Source organism: Scyliorhinus torazame, chromosome 11 (genome assembly GCF_047496885.1).
Source record: "Scyliorhinus torazame isolate Kashiwa2021f chromosome 11, sScyTor2.1, whole genome shotgun sequence".
Taxonomy (NCBI): domain Eukaryota; kingdom Metazoa; phylum Chordata; class Chondrichthyes; order Carcharhiniformes; family Scyliorhinidae; genus Scyliorhinus; species Scyliorhinus torazame.
Genome location: NC_092717.1, coordinates 219,320,934 through 219,343,875, shown reverse-complemented (window position 1 = coordinate 219,343,875; position 22,942 = coordinate 219,320,934). Strand labels below are relative to the sequence as shown.

Genomic DNA, 22,942 nt, shown 5'->3' with positions numbered 1-22,942 from the left:
AGGGACACTTTGACGTGCAAAGGCTGGTTGCAGTTTGGAACTCTCTTCCGCCATTGCAGTTAGGTTAGCCCTGCACCAATTGTTAGCTTGGAATCTGACATTGTAGTTTTTTGTGAACCAAAGGTACTGATGAATATGGGACGACGTTCTCTCCGACTTCAGTTTGCTGTGTGTGGCTGGTTGCGCTGCACATCTCTTGTAAGACTGGGGAGCACATCTCAAAGGGAAGGTTGCTGGCACGCAGCCTGTTTGTTCCCAGAGTGGCACATTCCCAACTTGCTGCACAGGCAGGCAGCTTACAGAGAGTATTGATATGTGATAAAAGCAGGTATATGGAATGAGGTTACAGATCAACCATCATCTCACTGAATGGAACAAGCCCGTGCCACTAAGGTCTGACTGAGTTCATTGGCTTTTCCCCGAGTTGTGCACTGTGCTCGCTGCTCCCTGATGCTGAATTGTCCTGATCTTTATTGATGTTTCTGTGTGGCGACCACATCACCAACTAACTCCCCAGTCTTTTCCTGCACTGCTTGCTCCCCGTGATTCACTCTGCTGCCAACTCGCAAAGGTTGTGCTTCATTGGCCCCGACATTTACTCGAGGCTGTGAAGAATTAGGAAAGTAAGGGGGGAGGGGGTTGAGAGGCGATTGATTTTTGTCCTTTATTATAAATTTAGAATACCCGACTCTTTTTTTTCCCACTTAAGGGGAAGTTTAGCCTGGCCAATTCACCTACCCTGCACATCTTTTTGGGTTGTGGGAGTGGGGCCCATGCAGACACCGGGACAGTGTGCAAACTTCACAGGGACAGTGAGCCGGGGCTGGGATCGAACCCGGCTTCTCGGCGCTGTGAGACAGCAGTGCTAGCCCATGCGATCAGTTTCTGTGTAGGAAACTGCGAATGTCCTGCAGATAATCGCTCACTCCCGCTCTTTTCTAATTTCTCATTTCCAACGACCCCGGACTGACTGCTGCCTTTCACCCCGCGCTTTTCCGCCCAGCAATAAGCCAGCCTGTAAACGAATGTAAACATTTCGAACGACACTCTGCCATTAAATCTGGCTGGATTTCAACATCCCGGGCACTTTCTGGTTATCTCGCCCCGCTCCCTCTCGGTCAATAGAGAGACGATTACTTGAACGGGAACAATGCGCAGGGGTGCGGGGAAAAGGAAGGGGAATGGCACTCAGTCATGGTGCTTGTTTGGACAGCCGGTGCAGACACACTGGGCCAAAAGGCCTCCTTCTGCGCCATTGCATTGCTGTGATTCTGTGATATCAGGATGCACATGTTTTTGCTGTCTTGCCCAGGAGAAGAGTCATATTGGACTCAAAGCGTTAACTCAATTCCTCCTTCCACTGATGCTGCCGGATCTGGGGGCAGGAGGGGGCGGGGCGGGGGGGGGGGGGGGGGCGCCTGATATTTGTGGGGGTGGTGGGGACAGGGTGGCGGGTTTGCCTTGATGCTTTTAAGAGGATTCACCCTGCTGCTTGTGAAGGGGTCCTACATGGGTCCCCCATCGGCGATATGGGGGGGAAGTTTCTTTCAAACACAGATCGGGTGACCCTTTAAAGATTGGATTGGATTGGGTTGGGTTGGGTTGGATTGGATTGGTTTATTGTCACGTGCACCGAGGTACAGTGAAAAGTATTTTTCTGCGAGCAGCTCAACAGATCATTAAGTACATGAGAAGAAAAGAAAAAGAAAATACATAATAGGGCAACACAACATATACAATGTAACTACATAAGCACTGGCATCGGATGAAGCACACAGGGTGTAGTGTTAATGAGGTCAGTCCATAAGAGGGTCATTTAGGAGTCTGGTGACAGTGGGGAAGAAGCTGTTTTTGAGTCTGTTCGTGCGTGTTCTCAGACTTCTGTATCTCCTGCCCGAAGGAAGAAGTTGGATGTGAGTAAGCTGGGTGGGAGCGGTCTTTGATTATGCTGCCCGCTTTCCCCAGGCAGCGGGAGGTGTAGATGGAGTCAGTGGATGGGAGGCAGGTTTGTGTGATGGGCTGGGCTGTGTTCACGACTCTCTGAAGTTTTTTGCGGTCTTGGGCCAAGCAGTTGCCATACCAGGCTGTGATGCAGCCTGATAGGATGCCTTCTAGCAGGGAGGCGAGCGGGTGGTGAAAATCAAGGAGAAATGGGAAGCAGAGTTGGGAATGGAGATCAATTGGGGAGTATGGAGTGAGGCACTGCGAAGGGTAAACGGGACCTCCTCTTGTGCAAGGATGAGCCTGATACAGTTTAAGGTGGTGCACAGGGTGCATATGACTCGGGCGAGAATGAGTGGGTTCTTTCAGGGGGTAGCAGATGAGTGTGAGAGGTGTGGGCGGGGGCCAGCGAATCATGTGCACATGTTTTGGGGTTGTGAAAAATTGGGAAGATTCTGGGCGGGAGTGTTTGCGGTCTTAGCCAGGATAGTGGAGGAGGGAGTGGACCCGGACCCTTTGGTGGCGATGTTTGGGGTTTCAGAGAAGCCGGAGCTCATGGAGAGGAGGAAGGCCGATGTCATGGCCTTCGCTTCTCTGATTGCACGGCGACGAATTTTGCTGGAGTGGCGGTCGACATCGCCACCGGGGGTAGCAGCATGGTTGGGTGACCTGTATGACTCGTTGGGGGGTGGGTGATGGGGAGGGGTGGGTGAAAAAGGAGAAAAATCTGTACAAACTGTATAGTTGATTGTTGGGAAGAATGTTTCCCGGAGTGTTTATTTGCTGTAACCTACTTTGATACATGTTGAATAAAATGCGTTTAAAAAGAAAAGATAGGATGCTTTCTATGGTGCATCTGTAAAGTTGGTAAGAATTAATGTGGACATGCCGAATTTCCTTAGTTTCCTGAGGAAGTATAGGCGCTGTTGTTCTTTCTTGGTGGTAGCGTCGATGTGGGTGGATCAGGACAGATTTTTGGAGATGTGCACCCCTAGGAATTTGAAACTGCTAACCATCTCCACCTCGGCCCCGTTGATGCTGAGAGGGGTGTGTACAGTACTTTGCTTCCTGAAGTCAATGACCAGCTCTTTAGTTTTGCTGGCATTGAGGGAAAGATTGTTGTCACTGCACCACTCCACTAGGTTCTCTATTCCCCGCCTGTATTCGGACTCGTCATTATTCGAGATCCGGCCCACGATGGTCGTATCGTAAGCAAACTTGTAGATGGATTTGGAACCAAATTTTGTCACGCAGCCGTGTGTGCACAGGGAGTATAGTAGGGGGCTAAGTACGCAGCCTTGTGGGGCCCAGGTATTGAGGACTATTGTGGAGGAGGTGTTGTTGTTTATTCTTACTGATTGTGGTCTGTTGGTCAGAAAATCGAGGATCCAGTTGCAAAGTGAGGAGCCAAGTCCTAGGTTTTGGAGCTTTGACATGAGCTTGGCTGGGATTATGGTGTTGAAGGCGGAGCTGTAGTCAATAAATAGGAGTCTGATGTAGGCGTCCTTGTTGTCGAGATGCTCTAGGGATGAGTGTAGGGCCAGGGAAATGGAGTCTGCTGTGGACCAGTTGCAGCGGTATGCGGAATGCAGTGGATCAAGGCGTTCTGGGAATATGGAGTTGAGGCACTTCATGACCAACCTCTCGAAGCACTTCATTCTGACTGAAGTCAGGGCCACCGGACGGTAGTCATTGAGGCTCCGATCTCTGTATCTCTGTGGAGCCGCTGTTGCCATCAGACTGATGGTGCAAACCATGTCGCCAGCATCTCTGTGCACAGAGTGCCCGAGAATCTGAAGAGAAAGTTCGGCTGTGCAGCTGGAGTGCAAGACGCCAGTTTTCGTGCTGAAACTGACACTCTGACAAATTGTGGGAAGATTTTGCCCTTGGTGCTTCACATGTGGTATGGAACAAAACTTGACACCGAGTGTCATCGGGAAATGTCACAACAGATGGCCAAAGTCTTGGAAGTCTAAGGAATGCCATAAAGGAGGGAAGAAGAAAATGGAGAGATTTAGGGAGAGAATTCTGGAGCTTAGGACCTCACTAACTGAAGGCACCGCTGCCAGTGGTTCAGTGGTCAAAAACGGTGTTGAGGATTATGAAATTGAAGTGTTCCGCGTCTGGGAGAAACGTAGGTCAGCAAGCACAGGGCGAACGGGTCATGGGGAGGAGTTAGAGCAGCAGTTTTGGATGAGCTACAGTTTATATAGGGGACAAGCTGTAGGAGGCCAGCCTTGACGTGCAGCTATGAATTTTCATTATTGCCAAAGGTATGAGGAAAGGGGTTGGCTCTAAACCTGCCCCCCTCTCCACCCCTACTGCCCCTGTCTCATGCTGCAAATGGTAAAAGATGGATTTGTGACACGGGAAGGAAATGAGGTTCACCGTTGACATAGAAATGCATCCACGGATGGTCGGTCGAATACTGAACTGGGTGTACTGTGTCGCAAAGCTGTAACTTCAAATGAAGAGGGACCGGGCGTTGGTTTCTTTCAACTGTACTGTGCCGATGAGAGTGAGCAGATGATGAAAAGAATAATTTGCTCTGACTGATTGTTGAAGTCGGATTTAAAATGAGCTGCACCAGCTGCACTTTTCATGCTGCGATTATGCAGCTTCAGCAACAGGGCACAGGGAACAAAAAGAAGTTCAGGGCAGTCAGAAATGTTTCATTCTCAACGCGGTCAACTGTGCAATGAGCACAAAGGTACTTTAACAGGCAGTGGCAGACAGAGAGTAAATCGTTTCAACAGACTGATTCTCTCACAATCTAGAGATGCAGCAAGAGGTTCCATAACCGGGAAATATATTAGCACCAGGTTATATATTGCAGTGTAACTTTGAAGAATTGTCTTTGAATACTTAGAACATAGAACAATACAGCGCAGTACAGGCCCTTCGGCCCACGATGTTGCACCGAAACAAAAGCCATCTAACCTACACTATGCCATTATCATCCATATGTTTATCCAATAAACTTTTAAATGCCCTCAATGTTGGCGAGTTCACTACTGTAGCAGGTAGGGAACTTGGTTCTCGTTTGTTGGGAGAAGCTTCATTTATTTTTATTCTTTCCCGGGATGTGGGCATCTTTACCCACCCCTAATTGCCCTTCAGAAGCTGGCGGTGAGCTGCTTTCTTGAACCACTGCAGTCTGTGTGATGGAGGTACACCCACAGTGCAGTTAGGGAGGGAGATTCCAGGATTTTGCCCCACCGAAGGTACGGCGATATATTTCCAAATAAGGATGTTGTGTGACTTGGGAGGGGAATTTTCAGGAGGCGGTGTTCCCAGGTATCTACTGGTCTTGCCATTAATCTCGGTCGAAGTCACAGGTTTGGAAGGTGCTGTGGAAAGAGCCTGGGTGAGTTGCTGTGGTGCATCTTGTGGATGGCTCACATTGCTGCCAATGTTGGATAATAGGCAGAATTTAACACCCTCCTTGGAAGCGAGGCTGGCGCGGGAGTGGTATTTAATTGGGTGGGAGGGTGGTGGGTGGGAACCCGCTGCATTCCCGGCCCTGCCCCGATGAAGTCTGGGGCTGTGAGGCTCATGCATGGCCTTCCCACCTCCCTGCAAATTGAGGCCCTCAATTGGTTAATTAATGCCCACTTAGGGGTTTCATTGTATTGCCATTGGTATTGAGATGGTGGCAGGCGTGGGAAGCGATCTGCAGGAAGTCCATAAAGCAAAACCCTAACAAGCTTGCTTGCAGTTTCCTGGGCCGCGGGAGTGGGTCCCTTATTTAAATTTGATTGAGGGATGCAGCATTGGAAGGAGGGGGGGGTCCCTTTGAAAGCCACCCCCTGCCCTTTCTTTTGGTTCCCCCCTGTGACACCCATGGCACAACTCCTGCCTGGCCCCTCCCCACCCTGCCCTCACTCAACTGAGGCCTGGGCCACTGGGTCTCACCCTGGGTGTGTAGCTGGCAGCTTCAATACCTCCCAATGGCACTGCCTCCAATGCACATCTCAGTGGGATGGGAGGAGGGATGCATGACCGTCACCCCCAGGACCATTGATCTGGGAATAGCCCACCACTGATCCATTGGTTGTAGGACCTCCCAGCTCCATCTGTCGCATGGTGATTCCGCTGTTTGCCATGCAAGTAAGTAAAGTACCTGCAGCCTTCATTGAACTTCATAGTTGTTTCAAGCAAGGGCAAATGAGTTACATTCTGAGCCTGAGCGAGAACTTTAAATTGGTTGCTAGTGTAGTTCTTCACACACTCAGGGTTTTTCAGCAAGTGCTGTCCAATCGCAGAATCACATCTAATGTTTGAAACTATGTTCTGAGTTTTGCAAACACAGGTTGGTTGGGTATGAATCAGTATTCTGCCTTTTACACACGGTAGGACGGACATGCTACCAACATATGGAAGAGGAACAGAAGTGGGGCATTCGGCCCCGTGAGTCCGCTCCGCCTATAAGATCATGGCTGATCTGTTTGTGTTTCTAATTCCACATTCCCAAGTACTCCCCATAACCTGTCGCCCCCTTGCCTAACAAGATTCTATCTACCTCCACCTTAAAAATATTCAAAGACCCTGCCTCCACTACTTTCTGCGATCGGGAGCTCCAAAGTCGCACAATCCCCTAAGAGAAAACAATTCCCCTCATCTCTCTCCTATAAGGACGACCCCTAATTTTAAAGCAGTGGCCCCTAGTTCTGGACTCACCCACAAGAGGAAACATCCTTTCCATGTCCACCTGTTTTATACAACCCGCCAGTCATTGGGACGTACAACCTTATACGGCATCACACTGGCACTGAAATTCCGATACTGCCTAGTTAATTTGCACGGTAGGAATAGGACCTTTTTTGCTTGACAGCAGCATCCTACTGGTGGAAAGTATTACTTACGTTGCCGTGGCATCTTAACAGTGGGAAACAGCGAGCTTCACCTGTAACTCAGGTTACCCTGATAGTTTAAGGGATCTCAGAAACGAGCCATTTCACACTGCCACTGTGCACGGCTGAGTGTTTAAAACGTTGAAGAATTTTGATTGAAGTGAACGGAGAAGGGCCAATTCCTGTGACTGGTGAGTCAGTGCGAAGAGTTCCCCAATTTAAAATTCTACCCGAGCCCCTCTCGCCAATCCCACCGAAGTCGGGCCCGCGCGGTGGATTCCCCCCGGGGGGGGGGGCAGGCGCGAAGGGTTGTGGGGTGGGGTGAGGGAAGACGAAGAACCCCGGCCGAAGGGTGATAAGAGAGATTTGATAATTTATGCTGTGGTGAATTGATGAATGAACTGCTTTGCCGCAGGCGAAGACCATTGCAGTTTTTCAGATAAAATTGAATAAATGTTTGAAATGGAGGAAGGTGGAAACTACGGGAAAAGCACAGGCAGCGAAATAACTTGTGGATTGCTCCCACAATATATTTTCTTAATTTAAATTTAGAGTACCCAATTATTTTTTTCCCAATTAAAGGGCAATCTAGCGTGGCCAATCCACCTACCCTGCACTTCTTTGGGTTGTGGGGGCGAGACCCATGCAGACGCGGAGAGAATGTGCAAACTTCACACGGGTAGTGACCCGGGGCCGGGATAGAACCCGTGTCCTCAGCACCGTGAGGCAGCAGTGCTAACCACTGCGCCACCGTGCCGCCCTTGCTCTCACAAAATAGGGTGCAGATATGATGGCTTCAGTCTGTACTGTGAACATCAATAGTTCTAAGAAAGGTGTTAAATTGATTTAGTCCTTGTTGAATTGCACATGCTTTGTTGCTTTGCCACATCAGGGCCGGGATTCTCCCCTACCCGGCGGGGTGGGGGGTCCCGGCGGGATGGAGTGGCGGGAATCAGTCCGGCATCGGGCCGCCCCAAAGGTGCGGCTTTCTCCGCACCTTTAGGGGCTAAGCACTCACCGTGAGGGGCTAGGCCCGCGCCGGAGTGGTTTCCGCTCCACCGGCTGGCGTGGGAGGCCTTTGGCGCCACGCCAGCCGGGGCCGAAAGGACTTCGCCGGCCTGCGGAAGTCCGCGCATGTGCGGGAGCGTCAGCGACATCTTCCATGTGACTCCAGACCCAGAGCGATGTGGTTGACTCTTAACTGGAATGTAACTCATGCTGTAATATAAAAGCAAAATAATGCAGATGCTGGAAATCTGAAATAAAAACAGAAAATGCTGGACAAACTCAGCCGTTCTGGCAGCACCTGTGGAGAGAAACAAACGTTTCAGATTGAAATGATCTCCGACAGAACCCCTTGTTCAGTTCAATAGAAGCACCATTTAGATCAGAAATGTTGACACATTTCTCTCTCCAGATGCTGCGGCCCTGCTCAGTTTACCCAGCACTTTCTCTTTTTATCTCATGATGCACTGAATGGCAGAGAAGACTCAAGGGGCTGTACAGGAGATTCCTGCTCCTATTTATTCTGTCCTGACATGCAGCTGATTGAGTTATGAATGGGAGTTGTGTACTTTGCCTCAACGTATTTGTATTTACATTTGTAAGTAACAGGCTCGAGTTTATTTTGGTGTGATATAGATAGTGCTGTTGTCCTTGAGAGCTAATCAGCCACTGACACCACTGCCTTCTGGCCTTCAGCAGAGATACCACTGCATCAAACCAGCTGCCTCATGTTCACATCAGAGCCGTGTGAAAGTTGTTTTATCCCACCAGAGTGAAACAATGTCTGTGAAAGCAGCACTCATCAACAAATTGAGTTTTGCCCTGCTCTCTCCTCGATTGAAGGTGCTGACGTGAGCTAATTTATAGATCACAGCAGCGCTCTCATATCTCACTGGAGCTATTTAATCAGGAGCGGCTTTCTCACAGGGCAGTTCTTCAAGGTGGTTCTTTTCTGTCAGAATCAGTGGAACAAAGTCAGAAAAGGTGAGCTACGTGTGGCCAGCCAAGATCTTGACTGAACTGGTCATTTTTAGTTTTGGGCTCGCCCGGGAAGTGATCATTGGCAACTTTCACATGGCTCTGATGTGAACATGAGGCAGCTGGTTTGATGCAGTGGTATCTCTGCTGAGGGCCAGAAGACAGTGGTGTCGGTGGCCTCCCATGCGAAACATCTTTCAACAACAGCCCATTTCCTGTCCTGCTTGAGATTAGTGTTTGGTGGTATTTCCACAAAGATTACAAAAGAAGAGCTCAGGTGACAGGGCCATTCAGCCCATCATATTTATCCTACCTTGGAAATCCAGGACGCGAGCTTTCTGCAGTTGGAGAGCAAAGAAAGTCCCATCGCTGTGCGGTGGGGCCAAGAAGTTGGGTTAGACCAGGATTGATTCCCATTGGCAAAGGCCCTTTACATTGCAGTGGGGTAGCGTGAGCAGGTCCACTTACTACTCCCACAGTCCAGGGGTGCACTAGCCAGGAATTTACTGGTCCACCTGGTAATGCTCATCTTTACAGCTTCTGTAAGTCCCAGTTATACTGTGGGAAAGTAATGGATCCCAAAGGTGATTGGTTCCCATCCTAAAGAGGCCCACTCTCCATTTGGAGGAAGGGAACTGAAGAGGAACATCTTTTCTGGGGCTGCACGAGGGTTCCCTCATGACAGCGTGCTGCTTTGCTGTTCTAGCTGGCTGTTCCGGATGTGCTGACCTGCATGCCCTATCTATGCACATCACAAAGGGTTTGAGATTTGGGATAGGGGCATCAGCTTGGGATATAGGTGGAACGGGACTTCTGAAAACTAGCGGAGTGAATATTCCAGGTTTTAAGGCATCCTAGGATCCCCGTCTCAGTATCCAGCCGTACATGGAATGACTTTGCCTCCATTAGTTACATGAAGAGGGTGGTATGGTGGTGCAGTGGTTAGCACTGTTGCCTCACAGTGCCAGGGTTCAATTCCGGCCTTGGGTGACATTGTTTGTACATTCTCCATGTGTCTGCATGGGTTTTATCCGGGTGCACCGATTCCTCCCACAGTCCAAAGATGTGCACGTTCGGTAGATGGGCCATACTAAATTGTCCCTTCGTTTCCAAGGACGTGTAGGTTAGGTGAGGTCATGGGGACAGGGCGGGGGAATGGGGCTAGGCGGAGCTCTTTCGGAGGATTGGTGCAGACTCAATGGAACAAATGGCCTCTTTCTGCACTGTAAGAATTCCGTGTTACTGATATCAGTGCTGAATTTGCCGTTGGCCAATTTGACTCTATTCGATGATCCCATGATCATGGTGGAAAAGCCATGGCTGAAGATTGCGCGGGATGGAGGTAGTGTTATAGTTGTTTTGTGATGCGGCTTTTCAGTTATTCCCCCTTCTCCCTCAGTCATGAAATAACGTTTCGGATTAACTTATTTTATTGCGCTCCTTATGGTATATATTTCTATGAAGTCCCGTCTTATTCACCGTTCCAGTGGCAGTAAGTCAAATGCAATGGTTTCCTCGCTTCCAAACCATTCAGCTGAGTGATAGAGGGCTCTAGGGGGGAAACGATGGGTCATCAGAACTTCCACATTGGAAGGCAATAGAAATCTCCAGGGCAAAGCTGGCAACAGGATGAAAGCCCATGGCCAGCCATCAGAGCTCTTTCTCCAGGGCCTGACAGGATCTTTGTGATTCAAGCTGGACGTAGAACCCATAGTGTGGCCTGACCAGAGCACCGTACAGCTCCCTTTGTGATAGTTTCAGATTTAAACTCCACTGATTTAGCAGTGTACAACAACAACTGCAACAACTTACATTGGCTTGGCACCTTCAACATAGTGAAATGTCCCAAGGTGCTTCACAGAAGCAATATGAAACAAAATAAGAGGTTTAAGGAGATGATCAGGTTAGATGGCCAACAGCTTGATCAAAGAGCTAGGATTTAAGATAAAGGAGACAGAGAGGCAGAGAGGTGAAAAGGTGTGGGAGGCCCAGAAATTGGCAGGTGTGAATTTAAAGTGGGATCTTCTGCTGGTGCCCACCATGGTGGATAGCAAAACCCACCAGAGGCCAGTGTGAACCTTACTTGCATCCCGTTAATGGGATGCAGATGAAGGCTGCCAGATTCTCCGTGGTTCCTGCAGGAAATCACACTGGTATGAACATACATCGGGAACAACATGATGTGTAGATGTTGGGACTCACCTGAACGATGCCTGGGGCTGCCTCCGGAGTTCAGGATGGAGGCCGTCAACAGTTCTGGACCTTGGAGCACTCCAGCATTGGGTCAGGGTGACATCTCCAGGTGGGTCTTCCCGATTCAGTGTCCTGGAGGGGGCCCATCTTCCAGCCTCAGGAGGTCCACCTTCAAGTCTCAGAGTGCTCGCGAAGATCTGTCTTCAATAATGGGTCAGTGATGTGGGGCGCCTTTTCAATTCAGCACCCGGACGCGGCAATGTCACCCACGCTTGCCCCACCACTGAATAGAGCCTGGAACACCCAGGTGCATAATTAACGAGGTCAGGCCTGGAAGAATTGTCGTGTTTTCCTGCCATCCTCCGCAACGGGAAACACTCCACGTTCCCGCACCCGTCACGGGACTTAGTCTCAAAATAGGAGAATTCCGCCTGAGGTGGATCGCAGAGTGGATCCTCAGACTAATCGCACGCACCTCTCAGTGGTCAATTATATCGCGGCACCCATAGACAATTGAACGCGATCACCTCAGCCAGAATGGCATTAGGTACAATATGGGGAGTGGTGGCAGTCCGGAGGCCCAGACTACGTCTCTTTGGTTACGACAGCAGCTGATGGAATTTAAATGCAGTTAATGAAATCGAGAAAATTAATTCAATCAGTAATGCTAATCATGATCATCATAAAAACACACCCGGTTCACGAATGTCCCGTGAGGGAAGGAAATCTGCCATCCTTACCCAGTCTGGCCTACATGTGACTCCAAAGAACTGTAGTTCACCGCCCTCTGAAACAGCCGAGCAAGTTGCCCAGTTCACGGGCAATAAGAGATGGGCAGCAAATGCTGGCCCAGCCAAACAAGGGCCACACCCATGAAATAATACATCTTTTTTAAAAATATAACCCAAGTAGATTACTTAGTGTAAAAATTAAAATGCAAGTTATGAATAATTTTGTGGGGAGGGAATGCAATTCAGGTGTATTTCTTGAACGAGTTACTCGATAGATAATGGGAAGCTGACTGGGACTGGCTCTTTGCTGTTGGTTCCTTGGCTTCTGCTAGCAACCAGTGTTGAGGGCAGAGGTCATTGGCATTTGTAAACAAAGCTCCTGTTTCAGGATCTTAGCCTCGACAGCAAACATTTCAGATATGCCTTGAAGCGGATTGGATTTCAAATGACATTTTGGGCAAGTTAAATGCCTTCAGTGACGGGACATGAGTCAAAGCCTTTTTGATGGCCATTTCTTCACTTGAATGCTTCATCGCAGAAACTATTTTCTGTAAATGTAATGGCACCAGAGAGAGAGCCAGAGAGAGAGCATCTGAGTCAATGATCGATCAAACACATTTATACCATCTCCTAATCAGTGAAATTGCTGCATTAGGTCATTCTTACACAAAGATGTGCAATCGATTTACTTTGTATTCCACTAACAATTCCATTTTGAAATTTTTGTGGTCAGTTGTGGGAATTTCCAGTTCCAGTTTTCTGGAACTATTCTGGTAGGATTTGGGTTCCATTAGGGAGAAGGAAGACGCCCTCATCCACTCACCCGCACCCTCTCCGACTCACCCTAGGCAACTCTCACAAACCCTCACCTACCCCCAACCCACTCCCACCCACTTTCAATCTTACCGTCACCCACTCTCACTCTCACCCACTCTCACTCTCACCCACCCTCATCCTCACCTACTTTCATCCTCACCCACTCTCACTCTCTCTCACCTCACCCACTCAAAGCCTCACCTACGTTCATCTTCACCCACCCTCACCCACCCACCCTCACCCACTCTCGCTCTCACTCACCTCACCCACTCAAAGCCTCACCTACGTTCATCTTCACCCACCCTCACCCACCCACCCTCACCCACTCTCGCTCTCACTCACCTCACCCACTCACACCCTCACCTACGTTCATCTTCACCCACCCTCACCCACTCTCGCTCTCACTCACCTCACCTACTCTCGGCCTCACCTGCTCTCATCTTCACCCACTCTCATCTTCACTCACTCTCACACCTACTCACGCACTCACCCACTCTCTCTCACCTCGCCCACACTAGCCCTCACCCACCATCACTCTCACACAGTCTCACCCTCACATACTCTTACCTTAATCCAACCTCACCCTCACCCATCCATCCACTCACCCTTCTTTTGGGCCCCGCCTCTTCTCAGGCCCCTCTGTCCTTGGCTCCTCTTGGCACCCCCCCCCCCCCCCCCCCCCCCACCCCCAAAAGCAGGACTGACTGCAGAACCTGGGTGCACTGGTACCTGAAAAAATTAGGGGCGGGATTTTTCCCTCCCTACCAGCGTGATTTTTTGGCAGTGGGACGGGCAGACCATGCATCATTGGCGGCACGGTGGTTAGCACTGTTGCCTCACAGCGGCAGGGATCCGGGTTCGATTCCAGCCTCGGGTGATTGCCTGTGTGGAGTTTGCACATTCTCCCCGTGTCTGTATGATAGGTGGATCTGCCATGCTAAATTGCCCCTTAGTGTCCAAAGGTTAGGTGGGGTTATAGGGATAGAACGGGGGAATGGGCCTAGGCAGAGTGCTGTTTTAGAGGGTCTGTGTAGACTTGATGGGTGAATGGCCTTCTGCACTGTAGGGATTCTGTGATTCTATGAAAACTCATTAGACTTGGTGTTTGACTCCACATGCCGCCAATGGAGTGCCTTGGAAATCCCACCGAAAAGCTGGAGGGACAGATGGACGGACGGACGGGGGTGGGGGGGGGGGCTGCTGCGGTTGGAAAATTACGGCCTAACTGTTGCAGCTGTTTCCCGGACCCCCCGCTGACCAGATGGTCAGTCCTGTTCCCTGGGGCAGCTTGAAGATGGAAGATTAAAGAATTTTGCCTTTTTCCTTTCACCGGGTAATTTTCGGAGGTCGTGCCCCTAAGCTGTAGAAGTCAATAGGCCCCATTGTCAATGGCTCCTGTTTCCTAGCCTGCCACCTGAAGCAAGACCCAGGACAGGAAACCCTCTGCTCCTGGGGATGGCTAGGCTGGCTGGTGTATGTCAGGTATGTTGGACATCCTCAGTGCCTGAGTAGGGGGGACCCAGTCAGCCCTAGTGTTTTTCTTTCTTTAAATTGAGGCCGGGAAGGATTTCCAATTTTTTAATTGAACTAAATTTTACATCACCGTTCCAATTATATAATAAATAGATATGTCTATAAATGATATATTTGCATGCCACCCCTGAGATTAGTTTATTTTGTTTGCGAAAGCACCAGCCTAGTTGAAAGAAACGTTCAAATGTCAAAGCCACATGTGTTGTTAATTTTCTTTTTTGCTGCATTTTGCAAGAGTCTTTCTGAAAATGTCAAAAAGAGAGTCTCCTGTCTTTTTGTTGTTAAAAAAAAAACTGCAGACTAAATGGGACCTGGCTGATTTCAGTCAAGAATTTGTTGTTTGTTCCACACCGTAATGTGTATAATTGTTCGGTCATAACGCGCTCTCGTATAACGTGAATGTACATTTAATTTGAACAAATAGATAATTGCGGGATGGTGTTCTTTCCAATTAATTCCATCGCACATTTACTTTTGTGTGGCTCTGGCAATCCTTTATTAAAATATGTTGGTTAAGTAACTTGTAGCTGTTCCAGATGAAGCCAGCAAATGTTAATCCGGAATTATTGTTCTACACACCTCCCTTTCATTGTGCGGAAAAAACAACAAACAGCGGCCAGATGTTTTGTATTTATAAATGAGAGCTGCGACATGTTTAATTTGCAAGTTTTCCCCTCTTTTCTTCAGGTCTTTCAAGTAGCCTATGTTATTATTAAGGCAGCAAATTCACCTCGGCCTGGAAACTGGGTATTGGAGCGTTCCACTGATGGCATTGAATTTACACCTTGGCAGTACTATGCCACAAGTGCCACTGAGTGCCTGACTCGCTACAACATCGCACCCAGAATCGGACCTCCGACCTACAAGAGGGACGATGAAGTGATCTGCACATCTTACTATTCGAAACTCGTCCCGCTGGAGCACGGAGAGGTAAATTGATCCACAAAAAGCAATGCAAGAATTTGTTTCTCGAGCCTACAGTTTAGAGTTGTTGATAGATTAACTAGTCAACTTGGGGAAGAAGACAATCAAAAAAAGTCACAGCACAGAGAGAAGGATGGTCACTAACAATTACACTGAACAGCAAATGCAAGTGGAACTCCGGTCAATGCACGAATGTTAAACATGAACAAAACAACCCCATTACAGAGGTAGGACGTGATTGAACAGCCAACAGAATTGTGTCTTCTTAATACAAGAGATAAAGAAACATGAGCTGAGGCCATTATTCAGAGTGTGAACACTAATTAAGGTTGCATTACGTGTCAGTGAAGTAGCCCTGAGATCGATCTGTTCATCCTTTAGTGTCAATTCAGAACTTGAGAGAAATTTGAGTTTGGAAACTAGAGTGTGGATTTCTTGATAAGTAAAACTTCGACTCATAGAACCCCGATAGGATGCCATTCAGCCCATCAGGTCTGCACCGACCCTCAGAAGAAGCAGCCCAGCCAGGCCCACCCTATCCCCGTAACTCCACCTAACCTTTTTTTTTGACACTAAGGGGCAATTCAGGTTGACCAATGCACATAACCCGCACAGCTTTGGACTGTGGGGGGAAACCGGAACAGCCGGAGGATACCCACTCAGACACAGGGAGAACATACAAACTCCACGCAAACAGTTACCTGAGGTCGGAATTGAACCCGGGTCCCTGGTGTTGTGAGGCGGCAATGCTAACCACTGTGTCACCGTGCCGTCTCAAAGATAAGTTTCCATTTACCTTTCCAATAAGGGGATCAGGGGTTGTGGGGAGAAGGCAGGAGAATGGGGATGAGAAAAATATCAGCCATGATTGAATGGCGGAGCAGACTCGATGGGCCGAGTGGCCTAATTCTGCTCCTATGTCTTATGGTCTTATGGCCTTAATAGTCTGTGCAATGCAGGTAGCCTGAAAGTTACAGTAGCAGTCACTATAAAATGTATCAGACATTCGCTATTAAAGAAATCTCCCAATTTTAGTGTATAAAATAGTACATCTTAAAAAGAAGGCAAGACATTTAATTCCAAATGCATGTATGATGATCGTCACTTGTGTGAAAGTTCTTAAATTTTATCACCAAACAGTCCTGAAAAACACTGGATATTATGTTGGGAGCGATTTTGGACACACCCTCTCCTTCCATAAGAAATTTCATTGAATCTTAGAATCCCTACAGTGCAGAAGGAGGTCATTCGGCCCATCGAGTCTGCACCGACCCGCTGAAAGTGCACTCCACCCAAGCCCAATTACGCGGCCTATCTCCGTCACCCCACCTAACATCCCTGGACACGAACGGGCAATTTAGCATGGTTAATCCATCTAACCTGCACATCTTTGGACTGTGAGAGGAAACGGGAACACCCGGAGGAAGCCCACGCAGACACGGGAGAATGTGCAGACGCCGCACAGACAGTCAGCCAATGCCGGAATTCAACCCAAGTCCCTGCCGCTGTGAGACAGCAGTGCTAACCACTGTGCCACCGTGCCACCCACCTTGGCGCAGGCTCAAAATCCAGAGAATCGAAAAACGCGATTCTCTCTGGCGTGATTACATTTTGGAATGCCCACCCCCCTACACCTCCGCTCCAGTGGAATACTGATAATCGTGGGAGCCCGGGAATCTCATTTTCATACATTAGCATGTCATTATCAAGCACTCTCTCCAGAGCGTCTCCCCTCACAGAATATTCACCAGGCACTGGCGTGGTGTTACGTCGTCATTTACAACAGGGTTGGGTAGGCAGGCATTAGGCAATTGAGGGAATCCCTCCTGGAGCACAGAGGTAAGTTGTGACTGTCCCGCGATGTCCGTTCATCCGTTGCCGCAGCGTCTGCATGTTAGTTCAGCTGGGGCGGGATTCTCCCCTACCCGGCGGGGTGGGCCGTACCGGCGCCGAGGAGTGGCGTGAACCACTCCGGCGTCGGGCAGCCCGGAAAGTGCGGAATCCTCTGCACCTTCAGGGGCTAGGCCGGCGCCGGCGGGGTTGGCACCACGCCAGCCGGCGTGGAAGGGCCTCCGCCGGCCGGTGCGAGTTGGCGCATGAGCAGGAGGGCCAGCGAGTGCTGCCGTCATCCCAGCGCATGCGCAGGGGGGTTCTTCTCCTTACCGGCCATGGCGGAGGTTGACAGCAGCCTGCACAGAGGGAAAGAGTTCCCCCACGGCACAGGCCCGCCCACGGATAGGTGGGCCCCGATCGCGGGCCATGTCACCGTGGGGACCCCACCCGGGGCCAGATCTTTAATGCAGTGTTAATGTAAGCCTACTTGTGACAATAAAAGATTTTTTAAAAATGTACCACGCCTCGGTCATCCATACGCTGCAGGAAAGGATGTCCCAAGGCATGGTACATTGGCGAGACCATGCAGATGCTGCCTCAACGGATGAATGGATATCGCGTGACAATCACCATGCAGGAATGTTCCATTCCAGTCGGGGAACACTTCAGCAGTCAGAGGCATTCGACTTCTGATCTTCGGGTAAGCGTTCTCCAAGGCAGCCTTCAGGACGGGCGACAACGCAGAATCGCTGAGCAGAAACTGATAGCCAAATTCCGCACACATGAGCACAGCCTCAAACGGAATCTTGGATTCATGTCTCACTACATTTAACCCCCCACCATCTGGCCTGGGTGTGCAAAATCCTACCAACTATCCCGGCGTGAGACAATTCACATCTCTTTAACCTGGGATTACCCCTCTCTCCAGTCGCACCGTATGGACTTGTAAAGACTTAATTACCTGGGACTTCCGGGTGCGGCGATGACCAGCTGAGTCGCACGTTTCGGCAGCTCCCGGTGAAACGGACTTTTGGGCTCTTGATAGGAGCCCCAACGGCAATTTTGACGGCTAAAAACACTGTGCGGTAAACCAGAAGGGAATCCCCCCTGGATACGGATGGAAAAAGGAGGAGAAAGTGGCCGGATTGCAGTGGATCCTTTAGAACAGCGGCAAGGAAGGCAAGCAAAAACCAAGATGGCGTCGGAAGGTGGCAGTTTAACATGGGGCCCTGAACAACAAGAGTTCTTGAAATGCTGTGTGGAAGAGCTCAAAAAGGAAATGAAGAAAGAGCTGTTGGCCCCGATACTACAGGCGATCGAAGGGCTAAAGGAGGAACAAAAGACCCAGGAGTGGGAGCTTCGGGTCGTGAAGGCAAAGGCAGCCGAGAATGAGGACGACATACAGGGCCTGGTGGTGAAGACGGAGACGCATGAGGCACATCAGAAACGATGTGTGGAAAGGTTGGAGGCACTGGAGAACAACGTAAGGAGGAACAACCTGAGGATTCTTGGTCTTCCTGAAGGTGTGGAGGGAGCGGACGTCGGGGCATATGTGAGCACGATGCTGCACTCGTTAATGGGAGCGGAGGCCCCGGCGGGTCCGTTGGAGGTGGAGGGAGCATACCGAGTGATGGCGCGAGGGCCGAGAGCAGGAGAAATTCCCAGAGCCATAGTGGTGAGATTCCTCCGTTTTAAGGATAGAGAAATGGCCCTTAGATGGGCAAAGAAAACTCGGAGCAGTAAATGGGAGAACGCGGTGATCCGCGTTTATCAAGACTGGAGTGCGGAGGTGGCGAGAAGGAGGGCGAGCTTTAATCGGGCCAAGGCGGTGCTTCATAAAAAGAAGATAAAATTTGGAATGCTGCAACCGGCAAGACTGTGGGTCACATATCGAGGGAGGCACCACTACTTTGAGACGGCGGATGAAGCGTGGACTTTTATTGGGGAAGAAAAACTGGAATGAGCGGGTTATTAAAAAGAACGTTTGAACAGAGTGGTGGGGCGAATGTGGGGGGCAAAGAGGGGGGTTAAAATGGGGGAAAGAGGAGTTTTATGTACTAATCCTGCGATGTGGTAACTTTTCTCTCTCCCACAGGTGGTGATGGGGGGAGGAGGGGAGGTGGAGGAGATGGGGCGTTGGCCATTGGGGGCAGGGCCAAGGGAGAAGCGCGGGCTTGGTTCCCGCGCTATGATAATCATGGCGGGAATAGAGAAGCAGGAAGGAGGGGGCGTCGCACGGTGCGAGCCGAGGTCACGGGGGGAAGCCGAGGTCGGCCAGAGTTTGCTGACTTCTGGGAGCAACATGGGGGGAGTAATTACGCTAGCGGGGGATCTAGCGGGGGGGGGTGGGAGGGGGGAATTACTGGGTTGCTGCTGCTGGGGAGAGGGGGGAGCTGGTATGGGAGGGGATGGGCGGGGGGGCACCGCCTGGGGGAGATATAGCTGCGTGGGAACCGGGTGAGGAGCTGGAAAAAGGGGATGGCTAATCGACAAGGGGGGGGGGGGGGGTGGGGGGGTAGGAAGCCCCCCAACCCGACTGATCACGTGGAACGTGAGAGGGCTGAACGGGCCGATAAAGAGGGCACGGGTACTCGCACACCTTAAGAAACTTAAGGCAGATGTGGTTATGTTACAGGAAACGCACCTGAAACTGATAGACCAGGTTAGGCTACGCAAAGGATGGGTGGGGCAGGTGTTCCATTCGGGGCTAGATGCGAAAAACAGGGGGGTGGCTATATTAGTGGGGAAGCGGGTAATGTTCGAGGCAAAGACTATAGTGGCGGATAACGGGGGCAGATACGTGATGGTGAGTGGCAAACTACAGGGGGAGACGGTGGTTTTGGTAAACGTATATGCCCCGAACTGGGATGATGCCAATTTTATGAGGCGGATGCTAGGACGCATTCCGGACCTAGAGATGGGAAAGCTGATAATGGGGGGAGATTTTAATACGGTGTTGGAACCAGGGCTGGATAGGTCGAAGTCCAGGACTGGAAGGAGGCCGGCAGCAGCCAAGGTAAAAGATTTTATGGAGCAGATGGGAGGTGTAGACCCGTGGAGATTTAGCAGACCTAGGAGTAAGGAGTTCTCGTTTTTCTCCTGTGTCCATAAAGTCTACTCGCGAATAGACTTTTTTGTGCTGGGAAGGGCGTTGATCCCGAAGGTGAGGGGAACGGAGTATACGGCTATAGCCATTTCGGATCACGCTCCACACTGGGTAGACTTGGCGATAGGGGAGGAAACAGGAGGGCGCCCGCCCTGGAGAATGGACATGGGACTAATGGCAGATGAGGGGGTGAGGGGGTGCATTGAAAAGTACTTGGAACTCAATGATAATGGGGAGGTCCAGGTGGGAGTGGTCTGGGAGGCGTTGAAGGTGGTGGATAGAGGGGAGCTGATATCAATAAGGGCACATAAAGGGAAGCAGGAGAGTAAGGAACGGGAGCGGTTGCTGCAAGAACTTTTGAGGGTGGACAGACAATATGCGGAAGCACCGGAGGAGGGACTGTACAGGGAAAGGCAAAGGCTACATGTAGAATTTGACTTGCTGACTACGGGCACTGCAGAGGCACAATGGAGGAAGGCACAGGGTGTACAGTACGAATATGGGGAGAAGGCGAACAGGTTGCTGGCACACCAATTGAGGAAAAGGGGAGCAGCGAGGGAAATAGGGGGAGTGAGGGATGAGGAAGGAGAGATGGAGCGGGGAGCGGAGAGAGTGAATGGAGTGTTCAAGACATTTTATAAAAAATTATATGAAGCTCAACCCCCGGATGGGAGGGAGAGAATGATGGGCTTCTTGGATCGGCTGGAATTTCCCAAGGTGGAAGAGCAGGAAAGGGTGGGACTGGGAGCACAGATCGAGGTAGAAGAAGTGGTGAAAGGAATTAGGAGCATGCAGGCGGGAAAGGCCCCTGGACCGGATGGATTCCCAGTCGAATTCTATAGAAAATATGTGGACTTGCTCGCCCCGGTATTGACGAGGACCTTTAATGAGGCAAAGGAAAGGGGACAACTGCCCCCGACTATGTCTGAAGCAACGATATCGCTTCTCTTAAAGAAGGAAAAGGACCCGCTACAATGCGGGTCCTATAGACCTATTTCCCTCCTAAATGTAGATGCCAAGATCCTGGCCAAGGTAATGGCAATGAGAATAGAGGAATGTGTCCCGGGGGTGGTCCACGAGGACCAAACTGGGTTTGTGAAGGGGAGACAGCTGAACACGAATATACGGAGGCTGTTAGGGGTAATGATGATGGCCCCACCAGAGGGGGAAACGGAGATAGTAGTAGTGATGGATGCCGAGAAAGCATTTGATAGAGTGGAGTGGGATTATTTGTGGGAGGTGTTGAGGAGATTTGGTTTTGGAGAGGGGTATGTTAGATGGGTGCAGCTGTTGTATAGGGCCCCAATGGCGAGCGTGGTCACGAATGGACGGGGATCTGCATATTTTCGGCTCCATAGAGGGACAAGGCAGGGATGCCCTCTGTCCCCATTATTGTTTGCACTGGCGATTGAGCCCCTGGCGATAGCGTTGAGGGGTTCCAAGAAGTGGAGGGGAGTACTTAGAGGAGGAGAAGAACACCGGGTATCTTTGTATGCGGACGATTTGCTACTATACGTGGCAGACCCGGCGGAGGGGATGCCAGAAATAATGCGGATACTTGGGGAGTTTGGGGATTTTTCAGGGTATAAATTGAACATGGGGAAAAGTGAGTTGTTTGTGGTGCATCCAGGGGAGCAGAGTAGAGAAATAGAGGACCTACCGTTGAGGAAGGTAACAAGGGACTTTCGTTACCTGGGGATCCAGATAGCCAAGAATTGGGGCACATTGCATAGATTAAATTTAACGCGGTTGGTGGAACAAATGGAGGAGGATTTCAAGAGTTGGGATATGGTATCCCTGTCACTGGCAGGGAGGGTGCAGGCGGTTAAGATGATGGTCCTCTCGAGATTCCTCTTTGTGTTTCAGTGCCTCCCGGTGGTGATCACGAAGGATTTTTTTAAAAGGATTGAAAAGAGCATCATGGGTTTTGTGTGGGCCGGGAAGACCCCGAGAGTGAGGAAGGGATTCTTACAGCGTAGCAGGGATGGGGGGGTGCTGGCACTACCGAGCCTAAGTGAGTATTATTGGGCCGCTAATATTTCAATGGTGAGTAAGTGGATGGGAGAGGAGGAGGGAGCGGCGTGGAAGAGATTAGAGAGGACGTCCTGTAGGGGGACTAGCCTACAGGCTATGGTGACAGCCCCATTGCCGTTCTCACCGAGGAACTACACCACAAGCCCGGTGGTGGTGGCTACACTGAAGATTTGGGGACAGTGGAGACGGCATAGTGGAAAGACTGGAGCCTTGGGGGGGTCCCCGATAAGAAACAACCATAGGTTTGCCCCGGGGGGAATGGATGGGGGATATGGAATGTGGCAAAGAGCAGGAATAACGCAACTGAAAGATCTGTTTGTGGATGGGAAGTTCGCGAGTCTGGGAGCGCTGACCGAGAAATATGGGTTGCCCCAAGGGAATGCATTCAGGTATATGCAACTGAGGGCTTTTGCGAGGCAACAGGTGAGGGAATTCCCGCAGCTCCCGACACAAGAGGTGCAGGACAGAGTGATCTCAAAGACATGGGTGGGGGATGGTAAGGTGTCAGATATATATAGGGAAATGAGGGACGAAGGGGAGACTATGGTAGATGAACTAAAAGGGAAATGGGAAGAAGAGCTGGGGGAGGAGATCGAGGAGGGGCTGTGGGCAGATGCCCTGAGCAGGGTAAACTCGTCGTCCTCGAGTGGTGGGATTTGAATAATCCAATTCATTTTTTCCAATTAAGGGCGAATTTAGCGTGGCCAATCCACCTACCCTGCACATCTTTGGGTTGTGGGGGCGATACCCTCTGGCCCCAGCCGACCCATCAATGGGATTGGCGTGCTCCAGTGCCATCATCCTGGCTGGGATACGGGTATGCCTGCATTGGAATTGCACGAGTTCTAAGTGGCGCCGGTGTTAGCCCATTAAGGGGACCTGAATCGCTCTGGGATTGGTATTGCTTTCGTCCACGTAGAACACTTGCGTTTCAGTCCTGGCGTCAGCACCTCGTCTCCCAAATGGAGAATTTGCCTCATGGAAAAAAATTTGGA

The 22,942-nt window shown here is 50.3% G+C and overlaps 1 protein-coding gene across 1 annotated transcript in view; it reads left to right on the top strand.

The window, feature by feature from the left end:
* lama1 (laminin, alpha 1) overlaps positions 1-22,942 on the top strand; it is a 470,787-nt gene that overhangs the window by 120,586 nt on the left and 327,259 nt on the right. The window contains exon 4 of the mRNA XM_072468337.1: positions 14,738-14,980. Coding sequence (XP_072324438.1) covers positions 14,738-14,980 — 243 coding nt within the window. The remainder of the gene's footprint in view (positions 1-14,737; positions 14,981-22,942) is intronic.